A 14,520-nucleotide genomic window follows, 5' to 3' on the forward strand; every position below is an offset into this window, starting at 1 on the left:
GAATGGAAATACAGTAGTAAATGTACTGAGGTCCTCTGCCCCTGACTCAGTTTAATGCACTATTATTCCCTGTGTGGGGCTGAACTGTAGTTTGTTTCACATTCACCACACATTCAACTTTTCTGTGCCAATCATGTCATCACCATAGCAACCATTTGATCCACAGTAACCAGCCAGGCACTAATCAACCTCCCATGATGCTCCTGTGTGTGAGAGAGAAGTTATGTTTAGATACTCAAACTAAAAGTACAATGAGTAAGAAATAAAAGACCCCCCTCCCCCAAGTCAATCAGCAGTAAACTTGTCACTTTGTTTTGACTTTATCATAGTGCCCCCTGTTGGGTAATCTCTTCACAATTAGAAGGTACCAGAACCCCAGTGTGATCCAACTTTAATCTACAAACATTTCAATACATTTGGATGTCACCATATCACTAACTGTATATGACTTGTGAAGATGCAATATTTATCTTATAATTCTTTTCTATGGATTTTAAATGTCCATTGTCTAGAATTAAGGGTGATTTCAGAGGATGTAACGGAGGACAAGGAAATAGAAATGAATAAAATATTCACATATAAAATATTCACAGTTACATTTTGATTAGTATATAATCACAGAAAAATGAGAATCATGTATTGGCTACCTAATAAACAGTGGTGTAGTTCAGGGTATACGGCGGTATACGGAGTATTCCTACTTATTTTCCAGTCAGCATTGCCTATACCCACTTCTAAATCCCCCTAATGCACACTATTCAGTAGTGCCTGAGCCAAATTGCCCATGTTTTCCCCCCAGGATGGTGAAGCCATGACCCACCCTACTCTGCCTCTAATTGGCTAGTACCTGGTACCTTCACTGATTAGATTGGTTAACTTTAGGCATGAGGACTGATGAGCCAATCAGAGGCAGAGTAGGGCGGGTCATGCCGAGGAAAACATTGCTTACTTAGCACCAGAGCCAGGGCTCTGCTTAGCGCTGGCCATATTTGGAACCTGATTGGACACCTCAGGTGCCAGTTGATTGACAGGTCACTGCACGTCTCGTTGAAAGATGTGTAATTATTGGAAATGCGAACAAGAAAGGCAGAATAAGCATCTTTCAAATGAGTGACACATATCGAGAGAACCTACTTTCATGGAATACATAATTCTGAGGTAAGTTTTAAGGTGGTTTCAGAGAGAGTCACTGTTTTAAACTATACTGGTCATATGACTGCACATTCAGAGGAGAAGAGATGTTGTCATCAATAGTTAAACTATGTGAGTAGCAGTGGCGATTTCTCATAGACTGCAAGGGAAGCCCAGCTTCCCCTAAAATTATGAAAATTAAATGGTTAAATATGTACGGCTGTGTTGACATTTTATTGACTACAAATGTGTTAGAACAGGTTCATCTCAAAGATGAGTTCGTTCAGAATCAGCTTTATCACAAATCAATGGACGCGATGTTGTTCACTTCTCATACATTCCCCTTGCGCTGTTTTCTCATTTGATCTCTGCTCAGTGCATTTGTCTGTAGACTGCGGGCGTCTCTGGGCTTCAATGGGACTGAGTGGAACAATTTTTTTCATTGCGTCAAAACTGGACGGTAATTGGATAAATGCCACGAAGTTGTCCCGCCCCCGGACGCCGGGCGTCTCTGGGGGTGAATGGAGCTGTGGGCGGAGCTCGGCCGGGCTGGACCCCAGAATCTCACGTGCTGATTGGAGGATCAGTCGAAAGGCTGAATCCCGTTTGATTGACATCTAGTTTCAGATACCCTCCTTCACTGACACAGTTCAGTTTAATACCGTCGCACATTCTGCTGTGAAAGAGAGAGAGAAACTACTACGAAATTACTCGTTCATTTCTTGCACTGTAAATAAAATACACTCATTGGACTTCCTTGTTTCAATTTAACATAATTTCAGCGTTTTCTTGTTTCAGTTTCATAATTTAATCATTTCTTGTTCGAGTTTAATATCGTTTTGTCGATAGTTAAATCAATCAAACTGTCGGCTAGGTCGGAGTGAAAGGAGCATCTCTAGTTTAAAAAGGCTGAAGTCTTACACCCACAACACAATGGGCCAAGGCAATCTGAGCAGCCCAGCTCTGCTGGACATTCAGAGGACACTGGTCCAGTCCCTGGAAAAGACACCTACTTGGTACGATAAGGTCACTGAGCATTTTCTTAAAAAGGAACGGAGGGCCGAATTTATGTTTAAATAGCTTGACAATTTTTTTAATTTATTTATTTTTATTTTTTTATTTTTTTTATGTAAGCCGACAATGAGCTTCCCTTGTCTGAAAGACGAGCAGCCGCCACTGGTGAGTAGGCTAAAACAGCGTTTTTACTTTAAATTTTTTTAAAAGGGCAAAAATTGAGAGTGTACCCACTTCTCCAGGGACCACTACACCACTGCTAATAAAGAACCATTTATACCTACAGATGGAGTGGGTCTGGAGTTCCTACAGTAGCTCAGCCTCAGAATGAAGTTTTCTTCCTTTTTCTAACTCTATAGCAGGTGTCATCCAGTGTTATGGTGCTGTAGTGTCACCTACTATGTACAAGTGTGGACTAGAGCAATTATCCCCTCAACTAAAAAGCCCAGAACAAAGTAAACAAACTGTAGGTGCTATTTTCACTTTTATGTTTATGTTGACATCTCTTACAAACATGTGATATTGGTTTTATCACTAAAATAGATTCAAGGAAAAGTATTGCATTTATACAGAGGAAAATATTAGAATAAATGGTGATAAATAACTTGGTAAAGGGGAAATTAATTTTGAAGCTGCCACAAAAATAGTTCTAGATCTTTAATGGTTAAATATTTTAACTTCTTATTTGTCCTTAAGTGTTTGTTGTATGTAGTTTGTTGCAGTTTGTGGCTTCCTTGCTAGATGTCACTAAATATCCCACACCGTACGTTCAACATTGAATGGGAGTATGACTTCTGTTGGTTTTGTGTATTTTTCTCTTAGTGCTCATACGTCCCTCCATGTGAGAGGGACAACCAGAAGAACAAAGACAGCGTCCTGTGGTGGGAGGATTACTTCACCAAAGAGGTCAGCAGCCAGTCCTTCACCTGCTTCTTCAACCAGCAGAGGAGGTGAGATACAGCAAGGTCTATTTTAAGGTGTGATACAGACAAATTGGAAACAGCAGATGTGTGATGCTGTGAAATTTTCCTCAGTGACAGATCATCGTTTATGAAGGGGAACGACAGAAGGCTATGCCAACCTGCAGTATTACTTCAGCATCTTTTTGACTCAATATTTTAAACTACCCAAGTTGTTCAATGTGATCTTTGACCTGTCAAAATCAGCGCAGACTGTCTTTATACCTCCACATCTTGCAGCTTTATTATCAGAGGTTTATTGGTGGGTGTGTGCGTCCAAGCATTTCTGTGTCACACTATATTGAGAAGTTTTTGGTGTCTTAGGTGCACAGTCAGGTGTTATGAAAAATGAGTGTCCTTTATTTGTGCAGGTAAATTTTGAGTATAAAGGGTAAATAAACTGCAGTGTGTTTTTATGACATATACAAGAGATAAGATGTAGGATATAGGGGTTACATCCAAATTATACTGCAGTGACACAAAAACAGTTATTATACTTATAGGGGTTATCTGTTTTCCTCTTTTGTTGAGCCTTTTAAGGGGCTCAGCCTTTCTTTATGCTGTAACTGAAAATTGATGAGACAGAGAAACAGAGATCTCCTTTACCGTGTCAGCTTAATCCACCTATTATTCACAGACGGCGCTTACCGGTGACCTTGGTTAGCTTTATTTTTATCTCTGCACCAGTAGAAAGAGAATGAGGAAACTCTGTTTATAAATGAAGGCCCAGAGGGAGCTCAGTTATGGAACACACCAGCATCTCTTCTCCAGAAAGGGTGGGCACTCAAAATGCTTCTTAATTAGGAAAATCACTTGATGTATGAAGTTGTTTTAGAGGTGACATGAAGGTTATACTTCATCTTAGACTTTCAAAAGGTACTGTTTTTACTCTCTATACACAGAGGAGTTGTGATTTACTGTCATCAGTCCCCAACAGTTTAAAAGACATTTAATAATTTTGTTTATATTTTGTGCATCTTTGCAGCATGTCAACGAATGCTAAAATTAAGTAAGAAATTCAAAGATCTTCATAAGTAGACTACTGACTGTTAATTTGTAGTAAGTTAATTTAATGTTTGTCCATGCATGTCCTGTTAGCTGATAATGAAGCACAGGTAGTTTAGTGTATTGGCTTAGAGCACGTCCTAAGGTACTTCAATATCAGATAATGAGACACTGTGTGGAGCTGAACTAATGAGGTAACAAAAGGTGAGAGCAGCTGGATCAGCGAACATAGAGGCAAAGTCCCACCTCTTTTAGTTGGAGCTCAAAGGACCCTATTTCAGAAAACAAATAAAATAAATTTACAGTCAGTGTTGAAAGACAAGTTTTTGATATTATGATGTTGTAACAATTTATAAATATAATGACTGTTGTTGGAGTATGTGAAAATACATAAATAGAGAGATTACAGTAGGCATCATCCTAACTGTCTGTTCTGACAAGCTGCTTAAGATCATGGGTGCTTCTATGAAACTGGGTTCCTTCTGGTACCTTTTTAGACCCAATAATAAAAGAGAAATTTAGACATATTTCCCCCAGGATGTACCTAATGATGACCTCAGATAAATGCAAAAAAATATATACTCTTGCTCTGAGCCATCCCAAAATTAATGAATTTTTAATGAAATATTGGGGCCAAAAAATAGGACCAAAACTGGGACATGAAAAGCTACCTAGGTGCCAGTGCATTTGATCTTGAAAACATAGCTGTAAATGGTCTTTTACAGCACTACAAATAAAGACACTGTGTTAAATTTGATGATCCTATTGGTTTTTCTAATCCAGATGTGGGTTTTTCATGAATCTCAGTCTCATTCCAGGTTTTGTGTGTAACCCATCGTGTCCACTGGTGTTACATGCAGAACCTGCCCATTTAAACACATATAAATCACGAGGGATTTTGCAATAGCGGCCATTTTTGTGAAACATTCTGCCTTGCATAATTAGTTTGATTCCCAAAATGTACCTGTGAGAGAATAAAAAGATAGTCAAAAAAAATAGTAGCACATAATTTTTGTGTCCTTTTACCGGGTTACATGTGGATTTTTATGTAAAAATAATATGCAAATAATACAAAAATGTGTTTTAAATGGTTAAAAATAGATTCTCTTTTATCTCAGTAAATATTTATTTTTAAAATAGACCCAAAGTGCTTCCAAACTTGCTTCATAACATTAGTCTGTATCTGGTTGGAATTTTTAGCCTGTCTGTCCTGTTTTTAGGGACCAGTTTCATAGAAGCACCCATCTGCATTTTTCAACATCATCAGACTTGTTGGGAATTTCACCTGTTTTAACACCAGTTCACCTGGTTCTTGGAGAACGAATATGAAAAGTTCCAAGCTGATGGTCATTTTGGTATTGGTGATGTGTATCACCTAATACAAATGATGCAGTCCACTAAGCAGCTGCACACTAAACTACATGTTGCTTTACTATCTTTAACATGAACTTAACTTGTAAAATACATACAAAGACAAACATCGTATTTGTAGTTGATTGCACGATTCAAACAAAGTAAAAAAATTATTCGTCTCTTGCCATTAACTACCACATTTTTAATGTTTTATGCTTTACTGGTTTAGGAAGCTAAGGCTGGGATTCAGCATCAGCTAACTGATCACAAAACAAATGTCAAATTGGTGGCATCAGTATTAGTTTAACTATGCAAGTTTCAGCTGAGTCAGTATTATTTATATGACCAAATGTCACACATCAAAAATTTTTATCTAGTGAATTCAGTCTTTACAGCCTATAGTTGGATTGCATGTGACTGCTCAGCTAAAGTTATGTTTGCATTGTGCAGCACAAACTGAAATTTGATTTCAGTACTTTAGCCACAACAATATGATTGCTGCTTTGGAAACCTGTATCAATACATCTCCCATATGATATGAATTTAACTGTGGCTCAAATAATGTGTTTGTTTTTTCCTTTCTTCTTCATTTATAAGACACCATTTACAAGATATGCAGAGGCTGCAACCTATTAATCTGTACAAGAATTTAAAGTGTGTTTTTCAGAGTTTTTATCAAATAAGCATCACTGTGTGTATAGAAGATATTTACAGTTAAAAAAAAAGAAGAAATATAGCTCAAACTGATATTAGAAAAGCATGTAATAGCAGCTACTTCCAGACTTCCAGTGATCTGTCTCACAGATAAAGCACACTGACTACCATTTCTACACAAACCACTTCAACAAACACTGGGATTTAGAACAGTTATCACCAATACCACTGCCAATGCTTAAAATAAGATATCTGAAACCCTTCAAAGGCAAATGGAACTGGACCTACTGAAACAGAACTGAGAAAGTTGTAATCAGACAATGGAGCTCATAACAGATAAACACAGGCCATTATTCAGAGGAGTATCTGCTAATTTAATAGTTCATGCAGGGTCGATGTAACACCAGGTATTTTACAGTTTTTTTATGCTTCTTCATATGATTGCAGACCAGATGATGTGTTGTGGCGCCGTTCCCATGACACCAGTGTCCTGCTTCACTGTGTCCTCTGGCCAATGGTGTCTCTCCTTCTGGGCACGCTCATTGTGCTCCTGACAGTGTGCGCTCGCTCTCTGGCTGTCCGAGCTGAGGCCCTGCAGAAGAGGAAGTGCTCCTACGAGGTGTGCCAAGACCTGGGGGGCGGGGTCTCAGATCGAAGGAGCAACAAGTCTGGAGAAGCCCTGGCTACGAACTCTGACCCGGAGCTGTCGTCACCAACACGGACCCTGCCACTGTTTGCGGTACCAGTTCGACGCCGTGACCGAGAACATTAAAAGACACAGTTTTTTTGGTTGGTGATATACTCAACAGTGGGAGGATGCTGACAAACTGGCAGCTGAGGATGTCTGAAACCAACAACCCACTGCCACCCACGGGTTTATATGATCAGAAATGGCAAAACCACTGTTGACTATGAGGATGAGGAGACGTGCCCCTCCTGCCTGTATTATGAGCAGAAACAGTGTAGAGAAAATCAGCAGCTTTCCTCTGATTTTAACACAACTCACTGGATAAGTAGACACTCTCTGAGTCTGCTGACTGGCTTAAAGAAAGGTTATTCTAATTGACGCCAGTGCTGTGACTGATGGGACACTGTATTACATGTCAGGAAAAGTGAGTCAGAGTCCAGTCCTCTGACTCCACTGCTGTCTTTACTGTAGCTCTTAAGTCTTTACGGGGAAAGTCTTTATAAACTTTCTCTCTAAAGTTTCCCTTCTGTAGCTCACCACTGTCTACTGTAGCCACAATCTTTACTATTCAGAGTGCAGAGGTTCCGGTGTCACTTTCTGTTTAGCAGCGTGATTAGGTGTAGCCGCTTCCTAAACTCAGTATGATTATATGCACAGGAGGTTTGTGTGTCATCTGTTTATTTAATTATCAAACTCTAAAGAAATGGAAATAAACACTAAAAAAAGAGCAGTTTGTTTTACAGTTTACATGCATAAAGAGAGCTTGTTTTCCCATTTTGAGCTCAAAATTAATACAATTAAATTAAATTGTTTCACATTTATTTTCACAGCCACCATTTTAAGTATTTTGGTGTCTGAAGATAAACAGTAAAACAAAAATATTGCTTTTAAATTTACTAAATTGGATAGTTAAATAAAGAAGTGATACACAAACCACATAAGAATCATGTTTTTTTATCTTGTACTGGGTTTGATCAGGGTCAGGATGTGACACTTCCATAGATGGTGAGTTGAATATGTTAAAACTAGTACCAGCTTGTGTTTGTGTGAAGGGGAGGGTGATGTAATTTGATTTCTGTTCTTTACTTTACAGCTTTGAACTTCTAAATCAAACGATAAGTAATGGAAAACAAAATTATTATAACAGCTACTACTACTATTATTATTATTATTATTATTATTATTATTATTATTATTATTATTATTATTATAGTTATTATTATTATTACAACCAGACCTTCTGATTTATTTCCACATGTTGACCATTGTTACTTAATTACTTAAATTTTTTTTATTTACTGACCAAATACTGCATAACTTGAATTACCAAAGCACTAAAAAAAGAATAACCAAGAAATTTCTGAAAGTCTAAATCATATCCAGGATACTATGAAAAATACTAGTGTCTCTATGTTTACTTAACATTGCAAGATACATTATTATCTAGAGCAGCAGTTACTCTCAGCATCTCAATTTCACAAAACACTTAATTTACCACCAAATGACACAAGAGTGGAGGTATTAGCACCTTCAGCTTGGACTTAAATACTTATTTTAAAGGAGAATCAGTCACTAATAACGTGATTGTAAAAAGGGGGGAAAAATGCCGGTTAAATGTAAATATGTATGGATGGATATTTTGTAATCAGTCATCAGAGATAAAAGTGAATAATTTAGGGAGGTGTATTATTTATTTATGTATTCAAATATGGTGTTGAATCATCAGAGGGTTCATTAGTGGATCCTGTTGCTTCGGAGGCTCCTCATTAACAATGTGAGTGCTCTTTAAACCGTGACGGTGAAACAGCAAGAACAAAATACAGGCAAGACGATTGGTTTTGGAGGTAAAACTGGGAGCACATACAGTATGTGGTAAATGTGAAGAAAAAAGCCACTGTACTATATGTTTAAGTAACAAGGTGTAGAATATATACAGTAAAATCAGTAGTTGGATGGGGTTCTGCTTTGATAATACGCAGAAGAAGATATTGATTTCTTTTTTTATGTGGTGGGAAAAAGCAGCAACCTTCGGTGCATCATTGGGATTCAATTTTAGAGTAAAATTATACTTCAGCAAAGTATAAGGCCAACATTAATCTTTTTCTCCAGATGTTGACATCTCTCTGTAGAAATGTACTTCCATTCAGCCTCGGAGAATCAGGAAGCTCTAACGCTAATGTACATGATCAGGCTTGGCTGATTCACAATCAGAGCTACTCTTTGTCTGCAGCTCTTACAGCTTCTTTTATTATGATGAAACGTCCAGATGGAAACCTCTTTGTTCCAATATGCTTCAGCCCAGGGCTCCTGTTGTGTCTTGTGTATACAGCCAGGCCACTGCCTTTGTGCAAATAAGACTCACACAAATTAGATCGAAATGTCAGACATATTCCTTTGGCTATATATCATACACTGTGTGTAAGAAGATAACGCTCAAAATGGTACGCTTTACCACTCCACCTCTAAGACAATCCTTAAGCTCTAACCTGATGTATAAAACCTGCATTTCGGTTTGGAGCAGCATCATGAAACAGAGCAAATCCTCACCACTTTGGATTTAATGAAGATGGGAATACAAAGATGGTGAAGCTTTGTGAGAAAAAGTTAAACAGACATGTTGGATCTCAGTAAACACTGGAGGGTCTGACAGCTCCAGGATAAAAACAACACATTGCTGATACCCAGAGGCCTTTCACATCGCCTTCAGTGGTAATGAGGACAAAATCTAGACCATGTGAATAAAATAGGGTGCTTTTATAAATCCCTGTGGTGCTGACGGTTCATGACTCCTGCTACATAGGTAGATTGGCTTCTGCTTGATTTCAGCCCTGTCTAAACTGATGTATTATAGTATAAAAAGACCAAAGTGACTAAAAGGAAATTAAGGTAAAGCTAAATAGTGGAGTAAAAATGAGGCTGTTATTTTGTATATTTATTATGTACCATTAGGGTGAAAACTTTACGGTTACCCTCATTCTGGACTTTTCAGTTTGATGCAAACATTTCTTCCATTTTCCCTCAATGTTTTGTAACAGTCCTGTTATTTCCACAGTTTGTCATCTTTTGGCCTGACACTGGGCCACTTCTTGTGTTGTTGTTGGGTGTTTGTGTTTAGACAAGCAATAAGACCAGAAAATAGTGCACTTTGCTTTCTGCGACTTGCGTCCAGTAGACTGACTCACTAGACTACGCTGCCAGAAAAAGGCAGAATATTTCTCACAGTGGCAGAGTTGGCATTTCTTTGCTCTCGATAACTGCATTTACAAGCTGAAAATGGCAACTTTTGACAAAAGCTCAGTTTTCTCTGTGCTGCTTTCTTTTGTAGGGTCTTGTTTTAATAGCACAGTGCTCTAAATGCACTCATGTACACGTTCCGCCAGAACAGGCTCTCTCATAAAAGGACTTAACAAAGACACTGTGGCTGCATCCTGTGCTCAGCACCAACCACCAACTAGTGTGATTTGTTTAAAGAATTGGCAAAACAGCACAGAGAACTCTAACCTTATTTCAGAGTGATATAGGATGTGCCAGACCTATCTCCAGCCCTGGCACCGCACTGCTGAAGTGTGGAGATACTTCTGGCATTGCAGGACTGCTTGTCCAGTAGTGCAGTTTGCAGCTGAGAATTAGTTGTAGCACAGGTGTTTGGGATTTTCTGTTGTAATGCATTTATAGTTTCCTCTGCCGTAGAGCATAACGTTCTCTTTACCTATAACTGTTTAACTATACTAGTCAGGTGGTAATCTTTGGTTTTCTTTAGTGACTGCTTGTAAGTGTCATATCTGATTGGCTGCTCTGGACACACGCTCACAGTTGTTACTGATTGTGAAGTTTTATTGAGCTACACAAGATGTTACTTATCTATTATGGGCAGTAAAGTCATTTAAATGCAGTGTTGGCTGTATGTTAGACACATGCAACCCTGTCTCCTCCAGATGACATTTATATAGGCATACATTAACAATTCCACAAACATATACTAGCTTATGGTAGCAGAAAGACTGGTGAATACTACATACCGAAAATGAAGGGGAAAAAAGTTGATTCAGAGATACTGTAGAAACATGGCAACGTAACATGACAGACTGGAAGGCAATTCTTGTTTTCATGTGACTATACACTAATGAAAACATGCATACAAAAATATTCAACCTTAAATCCTTAAATGCTGGACATCTAATATAGGAAAAGTGAAATACAATATGTTTATCAATATTCTCAGAAATCACGATCTTTTACTAATTCTAACCCAGAACTCTCCAGTCAACCTGTATCAGGCTTCACAGAGCCATTAAAAACAAACATATAATTAATTTGCTCAACAACATTACACAATGTAGGTATCACATCTCTCCAAAGAACATACTATGTACTACAGAGACAGAGTTTAGGTTTGCATGGATGAAGTTGTAAGTTTTAGCTGACATCAAACAGAAGCAAAAGGTAACAAAGTAAAACTGCATTGGAAACAGGGGAGTTGTCTTAAAGTTTGAGACTAAGTTTCTTTATTACCATGGAGAAGCTCTAACAATAGTAGCAGACGTGATTCATGCTGTTTGGTTTTTAATCTTGGAAGTGTTGCCTCTAAATTCCAACCATCACCTTTACAACATGCCTGGGTCTAAAAATGACCTGGCATGAAGCTACGTGTTGCTTAGTAACGAGCACAAGAGAGAGCGACGTCACACTCAGTTCAGTGTGAACTGACTGTTGTTGTAAATATGTTATTTTCTCCTCAGGTTCAGCTGTTGTATCATGTTATGTGATAAAGTTAAATGTTTGCTGCTGTAGCACTTTGGGCTTTCCTCCTCATGGAAAAGGCTGTTCTGTGTGATTATATTTGTTCGTCTTCAGATTTGTGTTTAGATTGACCTGAGCAGAAGTAAAAGAAAACGTTTTTTCACCACCCCAACATTTGACTGAAAACAAACTAAGAATGTAAAATATTCTTTAGTTATTTCACCTTGCTGTATATGTCCTGTGCAGTGTTTCAAGTGTCACCATTTTTTGTCTCTACCATCATTTTTCCACTTGATTTCTACTTTAAATTCATAAGTAGATCTTGTTTTATAAAAAAAAAAGTGGGGAGGTTTTGAGGTTTGCCATAAATCACAATACGTTATATTCCCCACAATCACACAAGAAACCAACCAATTAAAGTAATGTTTAAAATTTCAATGTCACCAGAAACATATCTCATCTTTCAGTGGTACAGCTAACTAGCATGTTGAGAGAAGGTCATATTAGAATACAAAATGTACTTTCAATAATAGATTATCTGGGAGGCAACAGGAATGTGGAAACGTATGCATAGACTTCAGGAGCATCACACAAGGGCATTAAAATAAAAAGTAAATATTACTTTAAACTCACTCTTGGAAAATGTATTTCTCTGCTAAATTTACACAAAACAAAGAAAATACGTGAACAGGCACAGATGCCTCAACACAATCTGACAGAAGGTGCATCTGCTCAGTTCAACATGTTTATTTCATATCTAAATTAGTGCTCATCCTGAGTCTTATAACTGAGTGTAGAGAGAAAGCAATGGAAATTACTAATGTAGCTTCATGAAAACACTGTCATCACCTGATGGAATCATAAAACAAAACAGATTTTAGGTATGAGCCCCCAACCTTAAACTTACTGAACAGTAATTATTTATGTTCTTTGTTTCTCTTTATTATTCTCCCTCTTCCTCTTTTATCATTCCTCATATTTCCTTATTTTCTACAGCTTTAAAGAATTTTAATACCAAGTTTTTCTGGCACTGATATATAAGAATTTTTGGCAATTCGACCTTAAGTTTTATGTAAAAAAATAAATAAATAAATAAATTACAATGGTCAGCTTGTATGCAGATGACATGCAACTCTTTATCTGTGAAACAACTGATATTACTAGTTAATTTTTGAGGTATAGAAGATTTGGGTGTGCTTGTGTGCTTAAATGTAGGTTATGTTGGAGTCTGATTAGTGCTGGGAGTCAGCCCAGTTGCCCACATCCATCATAACAGCCTTAATAAACTATTTTTCTATAGAAAAATTTTAAGCTTTTTTTCTTAATATCCTAATATTTCTAATATTGACTCTTGAGTTCTTCGAGGCCTCTCTTTTAAATGTCTACCACCACAATAGTTTGACACACAATAAAGTATTAATTAAGAAATGTAGTCAGTCTCAACAAAACACTGGCACCCAGCTTAACACAGACCCCAACACAAAACTGAATTAGAGAGCAACTGGCATATACAAATCTGATGTAGAGAATATTTAAAGTTTGCTCAGAATCAACTATTTAAACAAAGTTATTTCTGTAGTAATAATACAACATTATATCAGGACTTGCACTGACTAAATTAAACAATCTGCAAGCCCTACATCTGTGTTTTTTTCCACATTTTAACACTATATATCATGTTTATCTTTTTTTTTTCCAATAGAGCTTATCTTTGGTGTTTATTTTAATGATAAAGAAAATAGTACATTTGGAACTTGTAACGGTAATTTTATGACAAATCAGACACAGAATGGATAAACTTGTGTGACAGAAAGCACTTGTTTTTGCTTATTTTAATTTGCTGCAGTATTAATGAGGTTCCAGTTGTGTAATCCTTGTAAAAGCCATTTGTATCTTTTGTGTGTTTTACCTGAATCATCCGTCCTCTCCAAAGAAAACATCCGATGTAGCCTCACCGTAGCGATTTTGTGTATTTTTATGAGACTTACCAAGCTGTTGTTGTGTTTCTGTCAGAGATGAATAATGTTACATTTTCTATCTAAAGCCATATGCTAAGCTGTGAATTGCAGTAGCAATGAAATGCTGTATTTTGCTTCGTCACCTCAAAAAAAGAGCATTTTATTCATGTTGTTGATTTTGAACTTATTGAAATGTGAATTTATTTTCTGATTTGTCCTCCAAGATAATCTAAAATTTTTGGTTGTATTACAAATATTTCCCATTAAAGTCAATTGTCTGATGTCATTGTTCCTTAAAGGTTCAGTGTGTGATATACAGTGACATCTAGTGCTGAATTTGAAGATTGCAACCGACTGAATACCTTCCTCACCCTCTTCCACAATGACTAAAAAATGTTACAGTCAGAACTATGAATATTACTTTGCCTTGTCCCAATTCAATCCCAAATCTTACACACTGGACCTTTAAGTTTTTTTTTTTTTTTATTTTTTATTTGATGTCATTATTATTATTGTGAGAGTTATTAGTCTGAGTGAGCAGATATTTTGTTTACTTGTTATCATACATTTGTACTTTACTCTTTTTAGCTCCTCTGAACCTCAGTATTGTACCATGTGACCCAGGTAGCCGCTTCAATGTGTTTTAACAATGATAACTATAGTGCCTGATAGAGATCTTTAAATAAAAACACATTTTGTGTTCAGCTACTACTGCATTTTCTACTTCTTAAACATCAAATCATGACGTTTCTGAGTTTAAAAACATCACATCACACAAGCATGAAGCCTACAGTATTATTAGCAGTGACGTGCAGTCAGAGGAGGCAGGGGAGGCAGAGCCTCCCTTGTCATTCTTGAAAAGAAAAAAATACTTAACCATAAAATATAATAAATGTTGATAGTTTTCAGTTGGTATGTCTTATAAACTCATTTTCCGTTCGAATTCAATATTATTATTATTATTATTATTTTTTATTTTTTATTTTTTTGTCAATTAGAATAGCAGAATTTCCGCATG

The 14,520-nt window shown here is 37.0% G+C and overlaps 1 protein-coding gene across 2 annotated transcripts in view; it reads left to right on the top strand.

Moving 5' to 3' along the window:
* Positions 1-9,290, top strand: part of LOC115429482 (calcium-activated potassium channel subunit beta-4) — a 46,306-nt gene extending 37,016 nt beyond the window's left edge. Inside the window, exons 3-5 of one of the 2 annotated variants that reach the window (XR_003936790.1) lie at positions 2,968-3,095; positions 6,564-7,791; positions 7,857-9,290. Coding sequence is in view for 1 of the 2 variants with exons in the window: in XM_030148974.1 (XP_030004834.1) it covers positions 2,968-3,095; positions 6,564-6,888 (453 nt within the window). In the remaining variant the exon portion in view is untranslated. Of the gene's footprint in view, positions 1-2,967; positions 3,096-6,563 lie in introns of both variants that reach the window. The other variant, XM_030148974.1, reaches the window with a different exon arrangement.
* Positions 9,291-14,520: the final 5,230 nt, after the last annotated feature.

This window comes from Sphaeramia orbicularis, chromosome 12 (assembly GCF_902148855.1).
Source record: "Sphaeramia orbicularis chromosome 12, fSphaOr1.1, whole genome shotgun sequence".
Classification (NCBI taxonomy): domain Eukaryota; kingdom Metazoa; phylum Chordata; class Actinopteri; order Kurtiformes; family Apogonidae; genus Sphaeramia; species Sphaeramia orbicularis.